This window comes from Falco biarmicus, chromosome 7 (assembly GCF_023638135.1).
Source record: "Falco biarmicus isolate bFalBia1 chromosome 7, bFalBia1.pri, whole genome shotgun sequence".
Classification (NCBI taxonomy): domain Eukaryota; kingdom Metazoa; phylum Chordata; class Aves; order Falconiformes; family Falconidae; genus Falco; species Falco biarmicus.
In genome coordinates, this window is record NC_079294.1 from 54,479,359 (window position 1) to 54,503,629 (window position 24,271).

At 36.5% G+C, this 24,271-nt stretch overlaps 1 protein-coding gene across 2 annotated transcripts in view; it reads left to right on the forward strand.

Moving 5' to 3' along the window:
* The window catches only part of ADAM10 (ADAM metallopeptidase domain 10), a 51,350-nt gene that overhangs the window by 24,573 nt on the left and 2,506 nt on the right, over positions 1-24,271 (forward strand). For both annotated transcript variants that reach the window (XM_056346285.1, XM_056346286.1), the window contains exons 3-15: positions 50-168; positions 1,523-1,681; positions 9,965-10,068; positions 11,502-11,651; positions 12,853-12,945; positions 13,564-13,747; positions 15,836-15,999; positions 17,570-17,753; positions 18,703-18,853; positions 21,225-21,408; positions 22,558-22,666; positions 22,973-23,193; positions 23,914-24,040. In XM_056346285.1, the coding sequence (XP_056202260.1) occupies positions 50-168; positions 1,523-1,681; positions 9,965-10,068; positions 11,502-11,651; positions 12,853-12,945; positions 13,564-13,747; positions 15,836-15,999; positions 17,570-17,753; positions 18,703-18,853; positions 21,225-21,408; positions 22,558-22,666; positions 22,973-23,193; positions 23,914-24,040 (1,949 nt within the window). The remainder of the gene's footprint in view (positions 1-49; positions 169-1,522; positions 1,682-9,964; positions 10,069-11,501; positions 11,652-12,852; positions 12,946-13,563; positions 13,748-15,835; positions 16,000-17,569; positions 17,754-18,702; positions 18,854-21,224; positions 21,409-22,557; positions 22,667-22,972; positions 23,194-23,913; positions 24,041-24,271) is intronic.

The following is a 24,271-nucleotide window of genomic DNA, read 5'->3' on the forward strand; positions in this document are numbered from 1 at the left end:
GTAATTGCAGCTCAAAGCCAATTTACCATCTTTTTTTTATTCACTTTAGACACTTCAACCTTCGAATGAAGAGAGATACATCTCTCTTCAGTGATGACTTTAAAGTAGAAATATCAAACCAAGTAATTGATTATGATACCTCCCATATTTACACTGGACACATTTATGGTAAGTACAATCCTTTAAAATGGACTGAAGTGCAGTCATCTTAAACAGGAGCTTTTTTAATAGTACATATGGAAAATGAATATCTGTATGATTAGGTCATCTTCATTATTAAAATTCTATAATACATCTACATGCATTTAAACTCCATCTGCTTTTATTGTCATGTGAATCACACTTAACAAATGAGTATTTTACCTAATAATTTTCATATCCATAGAACTTGAAGTTCAGCTCTGTTTATGAACATATTCTTCATAGAAGTCTGATGCATTTAAAAAAAAAATAGGAAGGAGCTGCATTACAAAAAGTCAGGTACTGTTAGTTTAAAGGAATTTAAGGAATATAATGCTACCATCATTAAGGGTAATATACCCAACTTCAGTAAATACAAAAGATAAAACTGATTAACAAGGAAGGAGAATTAAGGAATTAAGCACATGAAGAGAGAAGGATAAAGATACACTAACTCTTTTTATACAGTCTGGTTCTGAAAGGAATCTAACTCTGTTAGTAATGTCCTACAGTCTTGAAGTGACAGTTTTAAAGTGTGAACTATACTCACTTAGCACTTTATATGCATGTAGGTAGACCAATCTGCCAGTTGGCTTAGGTGGGTCAGAGGATTTACAAGGGGTGTGAGGGTGGGGTGTCTTTTGTTGTGTTTTTTCTTACTTTGTGCAAATATTTCAGAAAAGGTTTTGGTTTTTTCCTTACTGCTGTTTACTAACTTGGATAGTTGTGCTTTTCCAGATTGTGACCGTTCCAAACACAAATTCACTCCATTCCACATTTAAACCTAGCTACAGTTCTAAGAGGCTTATGCTTGAAGAAAAAATGAGTGTCTTGAATATAGGGAAATCTTTCTTTGAAAGCTTTCCAAGTTTAGTTTATGGTTTTGGGTTTTTTCTTAATAATGTATATATTATAATATGTATAAGGACAGATCTTGTATATAGGATTAATGCTGTATATGTGACAGCTTTAAACTACAGAGTTGAGTTGCTCATGCTTTTTAAACATGTAATTTACGCACCTGATTAGGAAGCTATTGGGCTTACTAACTATGATTTTGGGATAACTGTATGTCTTAATGTTGAATAGTCTGCTCTAAAAATTCAGACACAACCTTTCTGGAAGAATGTCGTGCTACTGTTATCCAGAATCTTATTACCGTATAATTCATATAGGTTGTTTCCATTTGGGAACTGGTGCACAATCAGGATAATTAATGCAAGTATCATACTTTAGCATTATCTGCTTAACACCTTGGGTAATGTGTATGCTTGAAGTTTGCACAGGACTGAAAGCTTTTAAAAAGGTATAAAAAAATCTAATGCACTTTTTCTTTCAACAGGTGAGCAGGGAAGTCTTACCCATGGGTCTGTTATTGATGGAAAATTTGAAGGATTCATCCAAACTCACAGTGGGACCTTTTATATTGAGCCAGCAGAAAGATATATTAAGGACAAAACTCTACCGTTCCACTCTGTAATTTATCATGAAGATGATATCAGTGAGTACTTCCATTCTGTGCTATGGATGAAATATATATTTTTTTTTATTAAATGTCAAAATCTGTAAGCCATTTGTAAGCATCAAATGAGGCTTTGGCTTGGATATGACACTGTGAATTATGTTAACCTGAAGTGGTTCATATACAGTTATGGTGTGAAAGAGATCTATGGCAAACCAAAGCGAGTCTTCCTTATTCTGCCATTTTAAGAAACCCTTGGCAGTCGGGCTCAAGTGTATAAGCAGTGTATTTTATGCTCAGTGGATACAAGTTTCTTTTGAAAAATGCGTTCCTAAAGTGCTCTGTACTGATTGTTCTTCCCTGTGATTTGGAAAATAAAATGAAGTTCAAGTCACTAGGTGTTTACTGACATCTAGTGAAGATGGTACTTGTGGGAAGTTAAAGCTTCCCCTGCATGCATAGGTCACAGATGCCTTCAGAGACCTCTTTGGAATATGTGGTGGCGCCCAGTATGTCCCGTTTTACACAGTAGCTGATGGAAACATCCAGAGAATTCATATTACTTGAATTTGAAGAGTATAGCCTCAGAAGCTGTAGTTGTAAATGCCCAGGAGGATGAGAGAGTACCATGGAATACTTCTATATCTTCAGAACTGATGCATCAAAGTTCTGCACTCTGCCTGTCTTTTTATGTATGAACAGTCTTCAGTTGTAATAGAAATCAGTTTTATTTTATGCTCAAGTAACTTTATGCCGAACCCCAAAAATAGTGCAGTGAAGTTGTGATTCTGAGTTTCAGTCTTTCCAAGCAGACATTGGCAGAGTCACCTGAGGGCTACCTTTTGGTTATTGAAGCTAGCAAATTTTGTGTTGCAAGCAAACTTTATGTGGGACTTCAGTCTTGCTTAAAAATAGATTTAAACTATAACTTCATTTAAAAACTTGTTCCGTCAGGCCATTGTGCAATTCCTAGAAGACTTGAGTTTGAAATCTCTTTGCAATTAGGTGGAGAATCTTGGGTTAGATCCCTAGAAATTACTTGAACCATTTTCATGATGATGTATGTGTAAATCATTTTCTAAGTACATCATAATGAAACTGTATTGCGAAAATAAATGTCAAAAATAGGAAGACAGATGAAGATCATCTCTGGTTGTGATTTGGCTTTATGTATTGTCATTTTCTCTGAGCTGTAAGCTGGTGAAAAACACAGGGTTATTGCATAATTCTCTGGTCACTTGCTTGAATGAATGCAGTGAAGAGAAATGAGCTTTCTCTGCTAAAAACTCAACAAATTTTGTTTGGTTTTTTCTAATTGAATAAAGCTTCTGGAATACAGCTGTATTTTACATTCAGTGGCAGTATGTGTGCTGTCTTTATGTTAAAATTGCTGTGAGCTAGCAGATAGGTTTGTCCTTCCTGTTACCCCATTCTGTAAATATGATTACTAACCCAAAATCAAATAGAAGTTGCATAATTTTAAAGAGTTTCTGAATGAATGCAGTTATTGAATATTATGTACATTGTGAGCTACTTCTGACTGACTAAATGTGTATCTTCCTGGTACTTACAAGACCTGTATCTGAGAATAACGTTAACTTCATAGGATAGTCTTCCACGTACTGCTTTTGATTCTCGGAGAAGTTGCAGCATGTGTTTAATTTTCAGCTCTACAGCCCATTGCAGGTGGAAGTCTGATAAGGCAGTGTGCCTGGCTAGCTGCTCTTGGAATGTTACAGGGTTTGCTGCTGGAGCAGAAGAGTAGTGGGGAAAAGTAATAAAAAAAATTACAAGAGCGTGGTGTGAAACCGTAAGATAGGTCTTTTCAACAGCAGTTCTGTGAATAATATGTGCGTACTTCTAAAATCTTTTTAGGTCTCACAGAACAGTTCAATTCACTGTTTGGTGGTGGGAATAAAGTTACCAGTTATGTAGCACTTGCTGTAAATAAGTCACTGTCTGCTTTACAAAAGGTTTTATTAACCCTGTTGTAGAAAAGAGGGGAAGGAGGGAAGTAGAGGGACGTAAAGCAGTTTAATGATTTGCCCAGTTTCGAAGGGGTAAGACAAGCAAGAAGATAGTCTTGCGTCCCAGTTCCTTATGCTGTAAATAGTGGGTGACTAAAAATAGTCTCTTTGCTGTTATCAAGTAACGACAGAAATAGAACTGTACCTTAAAGGAGCAGATAAATAATTTTTATTTTTTTTTCATAAAATCAAGTTAGTATTGCTGTTTTGTAGAAGTTGCCTGTGTTGGAGGAGTAAATGGATTGCTTGAGAGCTGGAAAAAACTAATGATGAAATTGGTTCATATCAATGTCTTATTAAAGTGAACGGGAGCAGGATACGGAGTTTTTTAAATTACTCAGGTGATGGTATGTTGGTTTACACAGTTTTTCCTCTTGAATCTAGTGCATCAAAACCATCAGGTAGAAACAATCAGATTATCAGAGAGGATTGTCTAAATCTATTCCAGAGAGCCACATTAAAGCAACAGTACAGTATGGCTTCCAAATCCCCAAGTGAGTGAACATTGCTGCTTTTGCTCAGCAGGGTTGAAAATATCCCACCCTGGAGCGAAGTCTGAGCAGCACTGTTTGAAAACGTGCCACTCCTGTCGGGTGATGTCGACTTGGAGTCCATCGTGCATGTGTTCTGATTGTCTAGTTTAACTTTTTTCATTGGTATGTTAGATGCCTCTAGGATGTCTGTGGTCTGAAATATCTGAAGTACACAACTGCTTCTGTCACTTTCTGAATAGTGCTTTTGAGGTTAAAATTTTTTTGCCTTTCATGAGAGCTATTTTTGCATTGAACTGCAGCTCCAAAAAAACTCCCGACAACTAAAAAAAAGCTATTTTTAAAGCTACTGTAAAAGCTTAAAAACAACCATGCAAATCTTTTCTTACTGCTCTAATATAAAGCAAACTCTTGTGAAATAGAGTCAAACTACTAGTGTTCTTAAACAGGGCAAAAGCAACAAAAACACTCAATTTCTAACTCAGGAGAGACTAGAGGAAGAAGTTGTCTTTGCTTTAATTTGGTACGTTTTTTTGATCAGCCGTGTTGCAGCCTTTTGAAACAATATGCCTTTTAGTGCTTTTCAGAAATCACAATGCAATATATGATTAGCATCTCAATGAGTTCTTATTCAGTAGCTAAACAAAAGCTTTTTTTGTAAATGGGGATTATATTGTCAACTTTATAAGGCAGCTTTTGTCTGTTACAGTGGATGTGGTGACCAGTGGAAGGCAGCCTTCTATTCATGACTCGAAACACAACTTGAATGATTTTAATTTCTAAAACACTCATGATCAAACTGATATATAATTTAGTGCTAGAAAGATGCAAATTGCTTTTGTTCATTAAAGTATTTTGGAAACTTTTCTTTAAGGACTAGGACTTCATTGGAACTGTATTTATTTTATTTAAATCATATATGCTTCAAATGAATCCCTGAGTTCATACTGTAAAATACAAAATATGTATTTTCTCAGCTCAACAGTAGACGTGAAAATCGTGTTCAGACCTTCAGGAAAAGGAACGTGGTCATTTCGTTGTCTTTGTGGTCTTGGAAGATCTATACAACTGAGAACAGAAAGTGTATTTTGTAATTTCGCAAAGCCCTATCTGCTGAATGAACTGGCCACTGCAGACTCTATTATTAGTGAGAACTTGGTTTCTTTTTTTTTTTTCATATTGTGCTTGTCGATTTAATAATGAAGGTCTACTTGGCAGTTGTCATGGGAGGAGCACAGTGCGACAGGCTGCTTAGAGTGAAATCTGTAACAAGGATTTTTTTGCTTTGTACCTGCTTAAATTTGAATTTTGTTGTGACACCACTGCTTTTGCTAGTATTGGGCAAATCTCTGTGGCGGCTGAAGAACTGAATTTTCATCACTTTCAATGGAAGTTTGATGTCATATCCTTGCCTCAGATGCTGAAATCCAGTATCTGTTAAGCACCTAACCAAATCCTTAACAGATCACACTATTTACTGACAAGCAGAAGAAAAAAAATCATATGGTCAGGTATTTCTTTGTGGTAGGCAGTGCCTTCCTTTAAAATGATAAAAATCCTTATTTCAAGTGTCTGGATTTGATGTATCACTAATAATGATCTGCCATCTAGTTAGAATACCACTGGCAGAAAGTACAAAATGACAAACTTCGTTTTTTAGATTTGTTATTACATTATTGTTGTTTACTGGTTTTTAACATTCTGTCAGGGTATACAAAAATTGAAAGTGGAAAATGGGAAAGTGGACAACATGGGAAAAGAAAAAGTGTTTTGTCTGGGGATTTTCTCTAGTTAGAAAATTGATCCTGTAATTAAACTCTTTCTTTCATAGATCTGATGGAAAGTAGACTTCTAGTTTTTCCTCAACTCTGCATTCACCGTGAGCCATTGTTTCATGCTAAAAGCACGTGTTTTCCCTTGATCACCTCGCAGGGTTGTGGCTAGGGACAGGCTAAGAAGCTCTTGATCCCAAAGAGCTGGCAGAAGGATGCGCCGCTCAAAGCGCTGAAAAGCATCACAGGAGCATGAACCAGACTTGTGCGATGCAAGTCAAAAACTGTCCCAGTCATCTGACACAGTGTAGTTCCTGCTTAGTTCCAGAAATGGAGCTACTGCAGGGGATGGTAGAAAGAGGAAGCCTCAAAAGATGAAAAGGGAACAGTGCCCTCACAGTTTGGGGGTAGCACAGTGTTTGTCAAAAGAAGGTTCTGTGTGCAGCTTTCTCTGTAAGCTAGACATGGTTCCAAAGTAAGCATCCTATCTTACCTGCCTCCCGTGTTTGGCAGGGCGGATTCAACTCTGTCCACGGGAGATTTGTCTTCTCCGGCACATGCAAAACCTTGGCAATTGCTGTTGCCAATGGTTTCATGTTCAATTCTTTATGATTTTAACTGTCACACTTTTAAAGTGTTTCTTGCTAGACTGTTGCTTTTGAAGTGAGAAGTATTTGTTTGCATTGCAGGCAGGTAGTGTTGAAAATGTGTTAAGGGATTTCCTAACCTTTTTGGGAAACGAGATACAGAGCAAAGACATTATTTTGTGTAATGCACTGAAAGCATTTATTTCTAGTACTGTTCCATCAGTTGTCATAATGCAACAGAGTATGAGTAAAAGTGTGGTGATAGCAGGAAACGGCGTTTTGTGCTGGTGCAAAATACGCTGTGCCGTCATGTTTCCAGTTAATATTTGTGGATTCCTGCAGTTCCCACCTGCAGGAGCTGCTTTCCAGTCAGGGTGGGTTTATATAGATGGAGTGTGCTGATGGTGAGGCAGCAATGTCTGTTACTCCCACCCTTCTGTAACGTGCTTTTGTCACCGATACTAGTTAGTGGTCGGCGGTGTGGTCGTGTAGTGGGTAATGAGAATTTTAAATAGGTGAAATACAGGAGAGTGTTTTTCTTAAATGCTATGGTGGGAGTAAATGAAAGTGGTGGAGATAGAGAAGGGAAAGGATCATACCACTAATTCTCTGCTCTTGACTCCAGTCTAGTGACAGTAAACAGGATCCCAGAGAGTAAAGATGACCCCAGCAGTGAGTGGTGCTTTTTGTTTAATATTGGTTACAGCAAAGCTGTGTTCCACTACGTTGCTAATCAAATTGGGTGAGGTGGCTCACAGCATAAGCATTTTTGTCCTTTTCTCGCCCTTCATCCTTCTGACACTGTGCTAGGGCTAGCCATGCTGGGAGGAATGTGATGAGACAGCAGTTCAAAACTGGTATTTGTGTGGCATTAAGACATTGAAATGTGGGAAACCAATACACAGAAAATCGTTAAGTGAACTTGAAAGGCTCTAATAACAGTAATTCATGAACATTTCTGTAAAACAGTGAAAGGAAAATACCACTTTCTTCAGAGGTCTAGGATTTTTTTCACATTGTAGTTACCTCTGAAAAGGTGTTTTTAATTTAAAGAAACAACCTTATTAGAATTCAAGTATATTACCTCCCACACAGTATCAAGATTTTGCTAATAATCTCATTGGCAAACACTAGTCAAAACAGAGTAGGCATAAAATTGACCAAAGAAGAAGTGATTTTGTGGTGTGTTGGAGCAGCTTCTCTAAAATTCAGACTGGGAAGAAGTTTTGACATACAGTGCTGTACTTGGATCTTTAGAGTAGATAGAATTAGTTTGCTAGTGAGATAATAAATAACTGCTTACACCCAACTATACTCTTTCAGTTACTCTTGGGCTGAAACTTTCTTTGCCAAGAAGTGTGTTTATTATATCTGTTTCTTTCTCACTAGACAAAGTTTACAGTTGAAATAAAATACTTTGTACCTGGAAAAGGACCCAGTTTGAAAAAGAAATGTTAAATGACAAATGAGGTAATTTAAACTTATTAACTAGTTTTAAAAAGCTAGTGTTAAACATGACTTCTTTAAATACTTGCTTATGTGTGATGGAGAGGAATGAAGTTTGGAAGACTGCTTTTATTTCTTAATCAGTCCTTTTAAGTTTATCAGTGGGTCCGTTGAATCTGGTCTTGGAGTATTTTGGAGCATAAACTCATATTAAATGGTTTGGGTTTTTTCAGAACTCAATTTCAGCTGTATGCCAAATACACAATTATTTTTTTTTAATTCATGTTCGCTATTTAATTTTCCCCCAGCTTTCAATGATTGAAATATGAAGTTTAGAAATTAATGATACAGGGAGAAAATCTGAGGTAAATTGGGCTTGTATATTGAAATAGTTTAGCAGTATCATATGGTATGACTGCAGGAAACAGGTATGAGAGTCAAAGATAATTAAAGGCAACTAGCTGAAACTGTACCAGAGTGCATCTGCTGTGCTCCAGCTGCTAACAGGCTTTGACTCCGCAGAACCAGACTAGAGCTGAGCTAGTCCAGGGTGAAATAGCCTGAAATGCATATCATGTGGACAGCAGGTCCTTGATGCCAGGTCTTGGGCTTTATAAATCTACCCATATGTATGCATTCCCTGTATGTGTACTCTGTGATTCTGGGTCTCCATGCTTGCTTAAAAAAAAAACACGCCACCACCCAGCAAACAAACAGAAATAATAAAAAAAAAAACCACCAACAAATCTTGGTTAAGTTTACACATTTCTGACAAACCCCACACCCTATTAAGGTGATGGTGTAACTATGGTTTGCCCTACAGAAACTGGTTCCCTAAATACTTGCGTACGTGGCTCCTGTAGCTGGTACTCCATTATCTCTCACTGGGGCACCAGTTTATAATGGGATCCAGTCTGCAGAGAAGCTGAAGGGGCAAGACCTCTTCCTTTCAGTACTTCTCCAGAGGAAGCTTCTGCAAGTGCCAGTTGCTTACAAATCTCCAGTAGGTACTAACAGACAAAACCTAACCGTATGTGTCTGAGGCACGTTCACGTGTGCAAGGAGATCTGCATAAACAATTATCCTTGGTAAGCAGCCAACTGTATGATAATCTCCGTGAGCTAGTTTGCATCTCCAGAATGTTTAGCTGATGTGTACCTGGATAGTACTACAGGGTTTGTTTTTAGAATTAGCATGGAGGTGATGAAAATTTTTTCTTTTCAGTCTTGTTTTACTTTGCTTGTAAGTTTTAAATACAGAATTACAGGTTACGAAAATTTACAGATGAAAGTTTTAAATATGCATACATACACACACTGATCTGTTGTCCTTAATTGTATTGTTTATTTTCCAGAGTGGAAATTGTGCATTTTACCTTGTCAATAAAATTGTTAGGAAGCTCATAATTCTAGAATTGTAGAGTTGAGTTTGAAACCAAGGTTCATGAGAGTTTCAGTTCTTATGTATTGGTAGTCAAGTTGCATGATATAAAAAATTTTCAAAAATTCCATGGAAGGTGAATGAAGTAATAGAATCTTCTAAGGATGTTAGCAAGGTTTCTTAGTTTGAGGTTACCAAGTAGAATTAAAAAAACCCTTTCTCTTACCTAAGCAGTCTTTAGTATACTTAATCTCTAATAATTTTCCATTGTGAGTTCATTTTTTTTTTAAGGCTGCTGTTAGTTCAAGCATATCAGCACAGATGTGTAAATTATAGCTTTTGTTCTTATGTTAGTCATCATTCATCATATTTCTTTTGTTATCTGTAAAGAAAACAATGTTAAGAAGCAATTGTCAGTTTTGTTCTCTTTGTAAAACTAAGAATGTATCTTGGTAGAAATGTTTAATGAAAAAAAAAGACAGCTGCATAAAGCTTGGATCTTAGAATGCTTCCCTCAAACCACGTGAGCAATATTGGACACAAACTGAATAATCTGCAGTGATACAGCTGTACTCTGGACTTGTTCTTTGATTTTGAAACCTGTCCTTCCTCTTTTTAGAATACCCACACAAATATGGACCACAAGGAGGTTGTGCAGATCATTCAGTATTTGAAAGAATGCAGAGGTACCAGATGACTGGTATAGAAGAACCAACAACAGAGGTATAACACAGGCTAATGGATTATGTGGGCTAGAAATTAATGTGATAAATTCCCGTTACTTGTATGTTGTTTCTTCTACTTTTGGTCAGTCGTCATCCCTCAACATTGTGAAGTACTTAAATTATTCCTAGAGGTTTCTTATTAACATCATTTTTCTAAATCCTTCTTCTCATTGCTTCTGCAGTGTAGATATGCTAGCTCATAGTCATAACAAATCCTACATGATCTTAAATTTTTCAACAACTGGAATTTTAGATGGATGCAGAAATCAAGCTTGAGATGATGAATATACTTCATTGCAGTTGAGAAGGAAGAGTTTCAGGATGCCTTGATCTCTGAGTACTGTATTGGTCCTTAAAGAGTAATAACTTTTAGATTTTCAAATTATGTTAATGTAACATGCTTGTAACATCTGAGTGCTTTCAGTGGGCAGTGAAGTGATGTGAGTAGGAAGGGTCTTGCTCGTCATAGTAAAGGACTGGAGGGGTTACAGCATGCTATAGGTTGCCTGTAATAGGAGGTAGGTGGTCTATGGAAGGGACTTGGAATACATGTTTAGAGTCCTGTATTTATTTTGTTTTCAGGTTTGCACCACTTGTCATGATTTCGGAATTTTTTTTTTTCCCCTCCCAACAGTAAATTACTGAGTTTCTTTTAGTGTTATCTGTGTTACGAGATGTTTCAAGTTTTGGCATAATTTTGTGGTGTCAGTTAAGTACATGCCAACAAAACTACACGATATGGCTTGTTAAATAGCATCAACAACTTAAACTGTATTTACATTGTGATTACAGAAATTATCAAAAATATTACACAATTCAGTGTCGGTAACAAAAACGTGCCTTCCCAAAAATTTGCTTGTAAAATTTTACGGAGAGAGTGGGCTATCAACCAGTGAATACCATAAGGCAAATGTGTTAGCAGATACTGCTCTGGCTAATGAGCATTATTATAACTTCATGTTTAGCGTACCCTTTGTTCCACACAGCAGTATTTCTGTTTGCTCAGGTAGCTGGCCAAGGTAATTACAATGTGAAATAACTTGTGTTAAGGAGGGTGCATTTACGTCCTACCGTGCTGGTTTTTTTCCTAATCTACAAACTGCTTGCTCATTTTAGAAAAGGGTTACGCAAAAGAAAAAATTACAAAGATCACATGAATGAAAAAAATGTGTTTCACATTGTATGCCTGTTGTAATTTGAAAAGAAATGCACAGAAGGATTTAAATGAGATCTAAAAATAGATGGTATACTTGAAAACTAGCTGTAACATACTTAGTTCATTTCAAGATTCATGAGGCTTTGAGGGTTAAAGAAAAAGAAAGAAAATCTGGTTTTGTTAGTGCAGTATGTTTAGAAAAATCCATCGCTATTTTTAGGTAATCTAGTGCAGCATGTAGATGTACAAAATTAATGTTTCCTGTGTATATGCAGAAGCCTGTTGAAGAGCCCAAGAACAATGGTCCACAGCTTTTAAGAAAAAAGCGTGCCACGCAGGCTGAAAAAAATACGTGTCAGCTGTATATTCAGACGGATCATTTGTTCTACAAGCATTATGGAACAAGGGAAGCTGTAATTGCACAGGTATTTCCAATGCCTTTGTTTTAAATTATCTGCTTGTACATTATTTCTGTATTTCTGATAAATTTCATGTAACTTAATTGTGTATATTATTGCTTGTTTACTTTAGAATGTCGTTTCATTATTGTGAATGCAAGTGATCGTGACATTACTGAAACAGCACCTTTTTTCTTTTTTTTTTTTTTAACATCACTAAAAAGATGCTCTGTATCTGTGACAGAAGTCCTGGGCACTTGTGCTTCCTTTAGTTAATAATGGCAGCTGTGGTTTGTTCAGCACCTCAGAGCAAGACTTGCAGTCTGACTTTTCTCTGTTCCTACTCAGAAAAATAATACTTCCTCAAGAGTTTCTGTTCTGTTTGACAGCCTGCCAAGCCTCGGTGTTAACACTGGCATAGCTTTGCATTTGAAACTTTAATTCAAAACACTGTGACCTAATGACACTGAGATCTGTTCCTGTAGAGTCTGATGTAGTGGAAGGTTAAAAAGCAGTGGCCACTGGAGGCAGGTGCTTTTCATTTGTCAATATAATATTAACTAGAAAAAGGGTTGGTTCATGTGGCTTTTTTTCTTTGATAGTTTGCTAAAAATATAACTGGTACATTGCTATACTTCTCTTGAAGTCTGAAGCTTCACTACCACTTGCAAATCTGACTTTTACTGTTTGTTCATCACATTGTACATACGTAATTCAATTTGAGTAACGTTTTCTAAAGCTCTGAAGTCACCTTCAAAATCAGGTTTTTGATGAGTTAGCATTTCTGCGTGCTCTTGGGAAAGATAAATGATCAATTTTTTCACATTTGTTTTCGACCAGAAATGAAAGAATAATGCTCTAACAAGTAAGTTGTTGCACAAAAAAAAAGAAATGCAGCACTACAAATACAATACAAAAAAGTGCTATCTTACTGTGGCAGTGAGTCTAATGAGTATCAGAAAGAAGTATCTGAATGCTTGATAGAATTATGTGTTTAAAAAAAAAAAAGACAAACAACAAAATACTTTGCTGTAATCTGGTATGCTGGCAATGCCGGGTACTAGGTTATGTGGTGATTTACTCAGCACTGGATTTAAAAAGGCCTGTTGGAGTTCATGTGGCACAATATCTTGTATGTAAAAGTATAGGCCTTGCAGTTGTTGCTTTTAAGATTAGCTATAGCGTAGTGCACAGAACTTTGAACTGTAGGTACTTTTGTTTTTTGCAGATATCCAGCCACGTTAAAGCTATTGACACAATTTACCAGTCAACAGATTTCTCAGGAATCCGTAACATCAGCTTCATGGTGAAACGAATAAGAGTAAGTTGTGTTGGAAACACTTTTAGCTTCACTGATATTGCTGGGAGGCTGGTTGTCTGTTTTTTGGTTTTTTTTAAAAGTCCTTTTGCTGTTCACTTGTAACCATTTATTGTTAGTAATTTCATAACACAGGTGTCTCTGTAGTAAATAGCTCCCCAACACATTTATTTTAGTGCTTACTGTCAAAAGCCTGCTGTTTCTGCTGTTAAGCTGTAATCAGTTTTTATTGGAATGAACTTCTTATATTTCAGCAGTGTTGACTGTGAGGCAAATAGACTGTATTGCTCTGCAAGTGCTTTAATCATGAAATAGTGGCTCTCCAGGTTGAAAGTTCCTGCTAAAAGTGATGATTTAAGAGGATAAATACAAACTTTTTGCTACTGATGGAAAGGAAAAAGAAATAAGAGAGGGGGGATTTACTACACAAATGCAGTTCTTAATTTATTGTAGAACCTGGTTTTCCAAATATTGGGGCTGTAATTTGTCAAGGCCTATAAATCTTTAGCCACATCTTTATTTAACATAACAAGGTATTGACAACAGCAGGCCTCTTAGCTGGTATTTACAAGGCAAGTGAAAGTGAATCTTGTCTTACAGTTTGTTTCAATTTACTTTTAGATAAACACAACAGTAGATGAGAAGGACTCTTCCAATCCCTTCAGATTTCCTAATATTGGTGTGGAAAAGTTTCTGGAACTGAACTCGGAACAGAATCATGATGATTATTGCTTGGCCTATGTGTTTACAGACCGTGATTTTGATGATGGAGTCCTTGGTCTGGCTTGGGTTGGAGCCCCTTCAGGTAATTATATGCAAACCATCAGCATTATGAGGTAAAGTATTGTAGGTAGGTACAAAGAAGAAAATTAGAAATTATGTCATTTAAATTGGCAGCAAGTAGATAAAAATCTCATAACCAACTTTTCACGTTTGGTAGGTATGGTTTAATTTATTTTTTTCAATATAAACAGCGTACCATGTCACTTCAGTTAGTCTTGCTGTCTTTCTGATGAGCAAGACATGAGCAATAAATAAAAAAATATTTCTTTTGTTAGACAGAGGTTGTATTACTTGGATGAATTTATTTATGACAGGTATGAGTGAGCAGTAAAGTGCCAGAAGTATTTCTGCTGTATATAAACAGAGCTTACAACTGTGCAGTTTGAATTTTGTAGTAGTACTACACTGCAGAACCCTTAGGTTTTCTAGGTAGTATTGGAAGCAATTTTTATTTTTTTTTTTTAAACAAAGTAAAATCAGTGAGATCTTGTTCTAGGAGATACCAGAGTAATTTTTGTGTGCCTATTCTTGAACTGCTTCTCATTAGTGTCAACCTAGTTGTGTATTTTGGTTCTGATGTATATCTCGATATAAAAAAATCAAACAATGGTCTTCACGTGTGCAGCATCTCAAGGTGTTTGTCCTGGATGTATGAACTTTATAGGATGTATTAGTCTGATATATTTAAAAGTTGTTAGTCTTTAAATTTGAGTAGATACCAAATCTTTAGTTATAGGTCAGCACACATGCCAAATTGTGGAAGCTTTCACAGAAATCAAAATCAGAAATTCAGAAGGAACGGTCTTCCCTTGTTTCTTCCCTCAAGTGATTTCTATATAATAAGGAATTAGCTGGAGAACAGCAGGTCGTATGAAACTTTGCAAGAGACTGGATACCGTTAGGAGAGCATTATGAAGAGCTTTAACAGAATTCAAATAATTGTGGAAGAAACATGTAAACTGTTTGAGGTGTAGCTATGCATTACAACCTCACTTTGTTTACTGCTGTACTTTCCTCTAAAGCACATTTTGGTTGTAGAGTATTGGTGCTACGTGGAAAAATATGGTGTGACAGTCTGTCAGACTTCAATTTCAGGAGCTTAAAATGCTTAAATAAGTATTAGTACAGTGTTCAGAGAACAGATCAGTGGACCCATGAGTGTAGCAAGTATGTTAGAGGAGAGGGACCTGTGTGGACTCACTGTAGTGAGTGCAGGACACACAGCTGGCCTGTGTAAATGGGAAACTGGGTCTGTGATCACAAGTCCAGTGTGTAGACTGAGCAAGCACTGGATGAATTGGAACGGGCATTCCGTAAACACTGCTTCCGAAACTGAATTTAATTGAGAAAAATCAAGAGATTTTAATCCTAAACGCACATACTGGCATAGGATATTTCACTAAAATGGTCTTTTACTTCAGAAAGGAAGGCAACTTCTTTAGAGGGTGTTTTAGACACCATTTATGTTAGCAATAGAATAGCTGAACTTTACAACATTGATAATGCCTCAGTACAAACTCGACTTACAGAAAAATTCAGTGACGCTAAAGTCACAGTTTCAAGACTTTCGGAAGAGAAGTGTGATGGCCTTCTAAACAGGGTCTGATTAACCCACACATCAGAAGCATTTTCAGCTTTAGTTTGCACAGTGGAAAAATGAGTCACTTTTGCTGACAAGGATGTATAGCTTGGCTTGGACATTTTATGTAAATGCTCTTACTGTGAGAGAGGATCTCCTGTGATTTTACTGTTGGTTTTTTTTAACTTGGTGAAGTCCACTTGGGATGTAGATTGAGGCTGCCTGTATTGGATGTTGCACCGTGCTAGTCTTGTACTACAGGTGTGATGAACTCAGGGCCTGTCTGTGCAGTGAAAGCCCGAAACAGCTCTTTCTAAAACAGCTAACTTCTTGTGTGAGTGTATCCATTCAGTGCTGAGAGCATTAGTGTGGATAAATCTAATCTACTTTAAAAGTTGTGTTAATATTAATTACACAAAAGAACTTATCCACTGAGGAGGCAAGCTGTTTCTTGTTCTAAATGTCACTAGAGAAGTAACACAGTACTGCTTTTCTTCAGTGATGATCTGTTGTACTTTTATCTAAATGCAGGGAGCTCTGGTGGAATATGTGAAAAGAGCAAACTGTATTCTGATGGTAAGAAGAAGTCTCTGAACACCGGAATCATCACTGTTCAGAACTATGGCTCTCATGTTCCTCCCAAGGTTTCTCACATTACTTTTGCTCATGAAGTTGGGCATAACTTTGGTTCACCTGTGAGTATTACTATTGATCTGCTAACTCACTTCCAACTGTTTTGCGTGATTTGCAAATGGAGTTTTTACTCTTTATGAACGAGGAAAATATGACTGTGACTGCATGTGCATATGTGCATGCACATTGTATATAAATGAAAACCAGATTGATGAACTAAGCCCCTTTAACGAGTATTTGACAACACTGGTGCAACAGTGGATTTTGTGAATGGTGTATTTCTTACTAGTTCAATTTCTTATAAAGGGTCTACATTAGCTTTCTCTAAAAACTTCCCTGTGTTTTATTGAAGACTAGGGTCACACATACTTTATAAATGTATTTTAGTTTATCCTAGAGAGGAGAATGCAATCAATGCAAATTTGGTTAAGATGAAGCTTTATTCAACAAGTGAAGATAGAAATGGCTGCTTCTAGAGTTCAATTATTTATACTTAAAGTTTACCGAAGAAAATTATGGGGAGGATTAAGATACCAAGAACAGTTATTTTGAAGCAGAATTTGTCTCCCGGTCATTTAGGGATATGATTTGTTTGTGGCAAGCTGAAAGCTTGAGCCTTTTGGTTTTGCTGGAGATGAGAACAAAGTTTTCTGGTTTGGATTTTTTTTTTTTGAACTTAAGTATATAGGCTTCCTATTCTTGGAAGTAAAATGACAGGAGTCATGAGTTCTTCTAAAACAGATGTTCACATATGAAGCCTTTTTTCATGCGACTTGAAAAAAATCCCTAATACCACTGCTCTGAGTGGGAACAAGCCTTCCAAGCATAACTGAAAATACAAGCACATAAAACTGGAAAAACAGTCGCACTGAGTGAAACATATTTTGCATCAGCTTGGAAGATGGGTCTTTTAATGTTACTCATGCGTTTGTTTTTTTCAAACTGTAATAAATGATGCAGTTCTCGCAACTATGTTGAAAATTTTTAAATTTAACTACTTCTTTTGGAGACCTAGGTTGTATTTCTGGAAAGTTGAATGCATCAGAACAGCACTGGAATTCCTCTTACATGTAACAGCTTAGTATGTTGTCAGTTCGCTAATTGCTAGAATGCCAATACGTAATGCATTTCATTCCTTGTGCTGATACTGTGTAGATCTAGTCACTGGCTGACAAACAAAACTTCCCTCAAAAGAAGCAAGCAGAATGGACTGCTGTTTCAGTTACTTTCTGCTTTTATTCCACAGAATACTTAATATCCTTTTGTGTTCATAAAGCCACTCTTTTCAGGAGATGGCGACTTTTTTGAGTTGGTATTCGTTCCAGGACATGCACTTGCGCTATACATTACCATGAATGCAAATAAGCTAAAACTGAAGAAATTAGATACTTGCTACTGTTTCTGGAGAAAAACATAAACAAACAACCAACCAACAAAACCCAAACCAAACCTTTGTTTTCTATTTTAAGAAACTTTAGTATAAGATAGTGGGGTTTCTCTATGAACCTTTTATTCTCACTGTGTCAAGGTTATCAAACCAGGTTACTTTTGCAGATGTGTAAAAAGACAGAAAGAAATTAGAGCAGCTGTCTTGATAGAAATAGAAATAGTTTTTAAATATTTGTTTTGCAGCACGATTCTGGAATGGAGTGCACTCCAGGAGAGTCCAAGAACTTGGGACAGAAAGAAAATGGCAATTATATCATGTATGCAAGAGCTACATCTGGGGACAAACTTAACAACAACAAGTTCTCTATCTGTAGCATTCGAAATATCAGCCAAGTTCTTGAGAAGAAAAGAAATAATTGTTTTGTTGGTATGTATTTAGTCATCCCAAAAGAAGAATGGCAAAGCTATTACTGTTCTGCTTAATTAGAAATGTGGTTTAGTCTTTTACTTGTTTTTTGTTTTAATTTACTGGAAGAATTCTGTAAGTAAAGAACTGAATTTGAGAACTGGAGTACTGTCATTAAGTTCTGGGCTCCCCAGTACAGTAAAGACATGGACATACTGGAGTGAGTCCAGCAAAGGGCCGCAAAGATGATTAAGGGATTGGAGCATCTGACACATGAGGAGAGGCTGTGGGAGCTGAGACTGTTTAGGCTGGAGAACAGAATGTTGGGGGGTTGCCTCCCCTGGGTTATAAATGCCTGGTGGGAGGGAGTAAAGAAAACAGGATCAGACTGTTTGCAGTCACGCCCAGTGAAAGGACAAGAGGTAAGGAGCACAAATTAAAATACTGGAAGTTCTGTTTAAACAGTAACAACAACAAAAAAAATAATTGCAGGAATCTTCCTGGAGTCTGTGGTGTGTGGACTCTCACAAGTTTTCTGAGGTAGTGCAGTGAGTAGGTTTGGGTTTTGGAGTAAGTAGTGGTTCATTCACCCCAGCACCATCAGCTTTTGCCTTAAGGTCCTCAGACTCTATTAAAGGGGAAGGAGTGCAAGAAAGGTTGCTGCTGCTTTGAAGGCTTAACAGAAAACTTCCTCTTATCACCGTCTATTTCTTATCCACACAAGAAACTCCCCCTGTTATCAGCAGAAATCTTTTACTCAGAGGCTGAGAATCCTATGAGTTGCAGGAGTGACTAAGTTGGGTGGCAAGCAAACGATGCAAGTTGCTTTGCGCCCTAGTCTGAAGTCCATCTTGACCAGGCATTTTCAGTCACAATTAGCTGGATGCTGTTGCAAATCAATGTTAACGTTTGTGAGTCTATTTGCATATTCTTTGTACTGCTTTGTACATAAATATACTGGCATTTTTAGAGTCTGGTCAACCCATCTGTGGTAATGGACTGGTTGAACAAGGAGAACAGTGTGATTGTGGATACAGTGACCAGTGTAAAGATGAATGCTGTTATGATGCAAACCAGTCAGAAGATAAAAAATGCAAGTTAAAACCAGGCAAACACTGCAGGTATTGTGCATGTTTGTTACAGTACACTTTAATTTTCGGGATTTATTGGTAGCTATAATTGCTATTTTAGAATCTATTTTACTTGCATTATTCTTAAAGCATTTACTTTCTTAAATATGACTTACATTGTGCTTATGAACTTGTCACTCACCATTATGCTATGCAATTCTTGGTGCTAATTGTAGCTCGCTTTTCTCCTAGATGACTGTTCTCTAGCTTTTCAAAAAGCCTAATGGCACTGGCTTGTATCAATGCTGACTTATCATAATACTCAATGCAGACAACTCTGTGTTGAAATTCTGTTGTCTATCAGAAACATGTTGTGTATAATTCTTGCAAAAACTGTATGAGTCAGAAAAACACGTCTAGGATACTGTTTTTACAGCAGGTACAGGAGAGTATTAATTGCCCAAAGGATAATGGAGAGTATTATGAAATTGGATCCTATCCTAGGGCCATTTCTACAGCATTGCCTAACTGGAAGACGACTGAAGAGGATTGATTTACTATTTTTTTTATAAAAAATGCTTGTTTTATAAATTAAACTGGTTTTTAAGTCACCTTGTATCTTGGCAGCATTGTGTACACAGTGATTTATAAGAGGAACTTTTAAAGATCATAAGACTTACAGTGAAGTAAGTCAACTTCTATCTTGTAGTTCTGTGACTTAAGACACATGTTAAATTTCTACTTCATCTGAAAACTTTTGGATTTTTTTTCACGTGGAAGGCATGAGCTTTTTTCCTCTTAAGAGAGACACATAAATTTAGTGTCCGGTTAGACTCTTAGCCAAAGATGGAGAGAATTACTATTATTTTTAAGTCTAAACCAGCTCAACTTTTTAATACAATGTACACAATTTTGTTGTAATTAGATTTTCCTGCCTTAAGAATGATCTCTGTCATCCTGGGAGTGGAAATAAAAGTAGCATCTACTGTTAAAATGTATTTGACAGTGTAGACATGGTAGAAAGTCCATCTCCTGTGAATTCGTAGTTGTAATAATTTCGCACGTGTGGTTCCCTCCCTCTTGCAAATTTTCTTAATTTTTCTACTAAAATAAAGGCTTTACATTCATCTTTTTATTGGTTAATACCTCTTATTATTGGTTTCTGGCATTTTGCTTTACATGGCAGCAATGGTGAGCAGCTGTTCCCTTCTGAGTACACCAGGTGCCACCGCCACCTTCTTTCTTGCTCCCTCCTGCTCAGCTGACTGTAGTCTCGCTTTATGCCCTGCTGGGAGCAGTCTTAGATAGGAATTACTCCATCATTTTTGATTTAGAATTCCTCTTTTTCCAGTTTTGTTAAGATTGAAAATTTTGCTGTACAAAGAGGTTTCCAAAGACATGTAAACCAAATCCAAATGCAAGAATGGATCATGTAAAACACATTTTAGGAAAACTATGGTACCTACCTAGCTGCTTTACATGTCTTCTACATGTGTGATGTCAAGAGTAATTTTTCTAGGCACGCAGTAGTTTTAAAATAGAGAGATCCTGACACGCAGAAGGTCTTTGCTATCTTCTGGTGCCTGCTGAATGCCAGTCAACACACTGTGAATATTGAGGTACAGAATAATTTGAGTTGAGAACTCAGGAGGCTTAGCTTTAATCAAGTCGTTAATGTGTGTTTCATAACCCTCGCTCTTCTGCAGCTTGTAGTGGCATACGTACTCAAACACAGCTTCAGGAGAAGGAAATGATTGTTCCCTGCTGTTTCGCCAGTGTAAGGGGCTCAAATGCTTTGATGTCTGGGACAGAAAGGAGCCCAAGCGTTTTGGGGGAGCTGGTGAAGCTGCTTTGGCAAACTTTTTTTTCCCCCAAAATTAGTTTGTATGCTGACTGTGATCTCCGACATAAGAGCTGACATGTCTCCTTCCCTTTTCTTTTTTATTTAAACAATGTGAGTAGTATGGCTGCAGAAAGTTTAAAAAAAAAAAAAAAACCAAACAGAAAACAAACAAAAAATTCCTTACGGTGGTATAAAGCTTGACTGACTTACTACATTTTTTTTTTTTGTTGAGACTATCAAACTAATCAGTTGTTCCTGAATTAATTTTACCAGCTTGCTAATTGAATGATTTGCATGTACAAACTTTGAAATGCTGTTATTTGCTGTATGTTTTAATTTAAAATGTTGCTTGTACTGTTTTTCTAATATAATGCAAAGAGTTTAATTGGCTAGTACAGTGACTAAGAAATCCATATTCAGTGCAGTAACCTTTTGTTACCTTAATGGACAGGAAGAAATTATTTTCAATTGACATTTTACTTAGCAGAAATGTGAAGTGTTTGAGTAGGTTTCAGGATAAATAGTTCTTGGATTTATTCATGCTTTTTCTTTACATCCATGTGTTCTCTTTATTTCTAGCCCTAGTCAAGGCCCCTGCTGTACTGCACAGTGTAATTTCAAACTGAAGACTGATAAGTGTCGAAATGATTCTGACTGTGCACGAGAAGGAATGTGTAATGGTGTCAGTGCTCTCTGTCCAGCTTCTGAGCCTAAACCAAACTTCACAGACTGCAACAGGCACACACAAGTTTGCATAAATGGGGTATGGTTTATTCAGTCGTATGCAACCGCAGTTGTTTTTGGTTTGGTTTTATTATTTCAAAAAAGAAAAAAGCTTGATTTATTGGTTTCAATCAAAAGAACTGTGAAGCTACATCAAATAGTAAGCAGGTAACATATCAAGATAGCTTTACAGTTTGAGAAAGTTCCATTTAAATTTTTTTGGGGTAGAAATCGAGACTATTAAAGTGTTTTATTTCCTAGTTCCATCTTTTCATTTTTCTTCAGTCTTCAACAAGTAATATTATTGCCTTAGAAAATTAGATATGCTGTCAATCCATGTAATCTAGTTTAATGAAAATACACAGTTCTTCCACCCATGTGCATGCAGGACAGATATGCCAGCATATAGAATTACCCTGAACTGCCATTAGTTTCCTGGGTTAAAGAGTCCATGGTAGTTGCTTTGAAATATTGATGGGAAGTCTCTTATAAGTTAATCTGTGTTTACTTGGAAGCAGAAACAAGCAGAAGTCATCCTCTTAGAGATGTAACTTGTGCTGCTGTAAGTCTGTTTTCCACAGTCCAGGTTTTGAATTAAATGATACTACTCAAAAAATTTTCAGCTAATTCAGTCATTTTAAACATTTTAAATATGGAAAAAAGATAGAAGAATTGTCTTTATATAGTTCCTTAATTTTTAAATGACATAAGTGCAGTGATTTTTTTTTTTTTTTTTTCTTAATTTGAGGAGTCCTTCCACAGTGGAATTAGAATCTTTCCTGCCATAAATTTTTATTACTATTTTCTGAGAGAAAATATTTTTGGAGACATGCTTTTGATTTATCTTGCTAACCACAGTTTTGAGTAATCATGTTTCAGTGTGAATTGCAGTGCTGTGAGTGTTCTGCAGGGTACTCTGAGGCCCTAAAAGAAAATACAGTGTTAAAAAATATAACTGTGTAAATTACCATTTAAAGAAAGGATCAAATAAGCCTAAACACTGCAACTGAGTAAGTGTAATAAATTTTGTTTTACAAACTTCAGAAGAAATTCAAGCTATTATTTTCATTGATAAGCATCTTTAGACTGATGATTGTGCTTTCAGCTATTTAAAAATTAATCTTTCCTAACGTCAGCGTGCTTAAAAGTTAAATTGATGTTTGTGTTCTTGTGCTCTTGTCTCAAACAGCAATGTGCTGGCTCTATCTGTGAGAAGTATGGCTTGGAGGAATGCACATGTGCTAGTTCAGATGGCAAGGACGACAGAGAACTGTGTCACGTCTGCTGCATGAGAAAAAGTAAGGTTTGTCTGAATTGGAAGCATAAATACAGCAGTGGGCATCTAAGGAATCTCCTCATGGTGTTTATGTTTCATTTTTTCTTGAGAGCATACTGCAATTTTGTACATAATTAGTTTCAGATAGAGGCATTATGTTTTATAGGAAATGAACAATATTTTGGTTTTATACATATAAGTAGAAACTTGAAATTTTTTCAAAAGCATTTTCAAGAATTGAGCACCAAGGGATTCATGCACAGATATTCTAATACAATAACAGTTTGGTTAATCTAATTTGTTTTTTTCAAACAATTTTCCTTTTCAGTGGACCCAGCTACTTGTGCAAGTACAGGCTCTAACCAGTGGGAGAAACACTTCGGTCGCAAAACTATTACTTTGCAACCTGGATCTCCTTGTAATGATTTCAAAGGCTACTGTGATGTGTTTATGAGGTGCCGGCTGGTAGATGCTGATGGCCCTCTAGCTAGATTAAAGAAAGCCATTTTTAATCCAGAACTATATGAAAATATTGCAGAATGGATTGTGGTAAGTATTTTTTCCTTACCAGTCTAATATAAATTTTTCTTGTTAATCAGTATTCACAGTTGGTACGTGTTGCTCTATATATACAGCACTTCAGCATTCTTTAAAGTACAATCAGACCTTGTTTTACTAGTTTTTCTATAAGCATCTGAGTGCAGCAAGTAAGTTTTGACAGATGGAAGGGAATGGAAACAAATAAGTAACAAAAACCTAAGTAAATATTTTGTTATATCTCTGTTCAGTCCACTGTCTGTTTGGGTGGTCATGTTTTTGACTTAACAAGTTTACCTGCTTTAACCCTTCATATTTGCATGTTCTGGCTTCTTTTAAGGAACTAAATATATCGATCTCTGGCATTGCTTATTTTTATTGCACTAGATGACACTTTCCTAATCATAGACTGGGAGGAGAGCTACAACGAAGCACCATTATAGAGCTGCATAGTCAATTTTGTGTAGGCTGTTGATTGTTTTAGGCTTATATAGCTCTGTTGTAGTGCATCTTCTGTGAAATGCCCTTCTGATAATAGAATGAATTTGCAGTATTAGCGTGTTTTTCTGTAAGAACTTTGGGGACATTTTTCTTTTAAAATGTTATGGTCTTTAAGTGATGTTTCAGAACAGCTTTTTGATGTCTTAAAAGGCAAAGGAAAGTCGCATTCAATGACCCCTGTCCCTTGTACATGGGTGCCAGCCCCCCAGAAATACTTTCTTTTGTTTTTAGGCTTATTGGTGGGCAGTGTTGCTTATGGGAATTGCTTTGATCATGTTAATGGCTGGTTTCATTAAGATATGCAGTGTTCATACTCCAAGCAGTAATCCAAAGTTGCCTCCTCATAAACCACTTCCAGGTGAGTACACCAAGCAATTAAATTTGTTATCCGCAACGATTTTGTTCTGAATGGGAAATTTCAGGTGTCCCAACTTACAGTTCTTAGTCTGGCACTGTGAAACTACAAATGGAATTTGTGCCAGTGGAACAATTCATAAAAATGTAACTCTTATTTTCCTATAACATAATGTGCACATCAAAAGAAAGCTTTGAAGACTTCGAAGTCAAGAGTTCCTCATATTTCCTATTT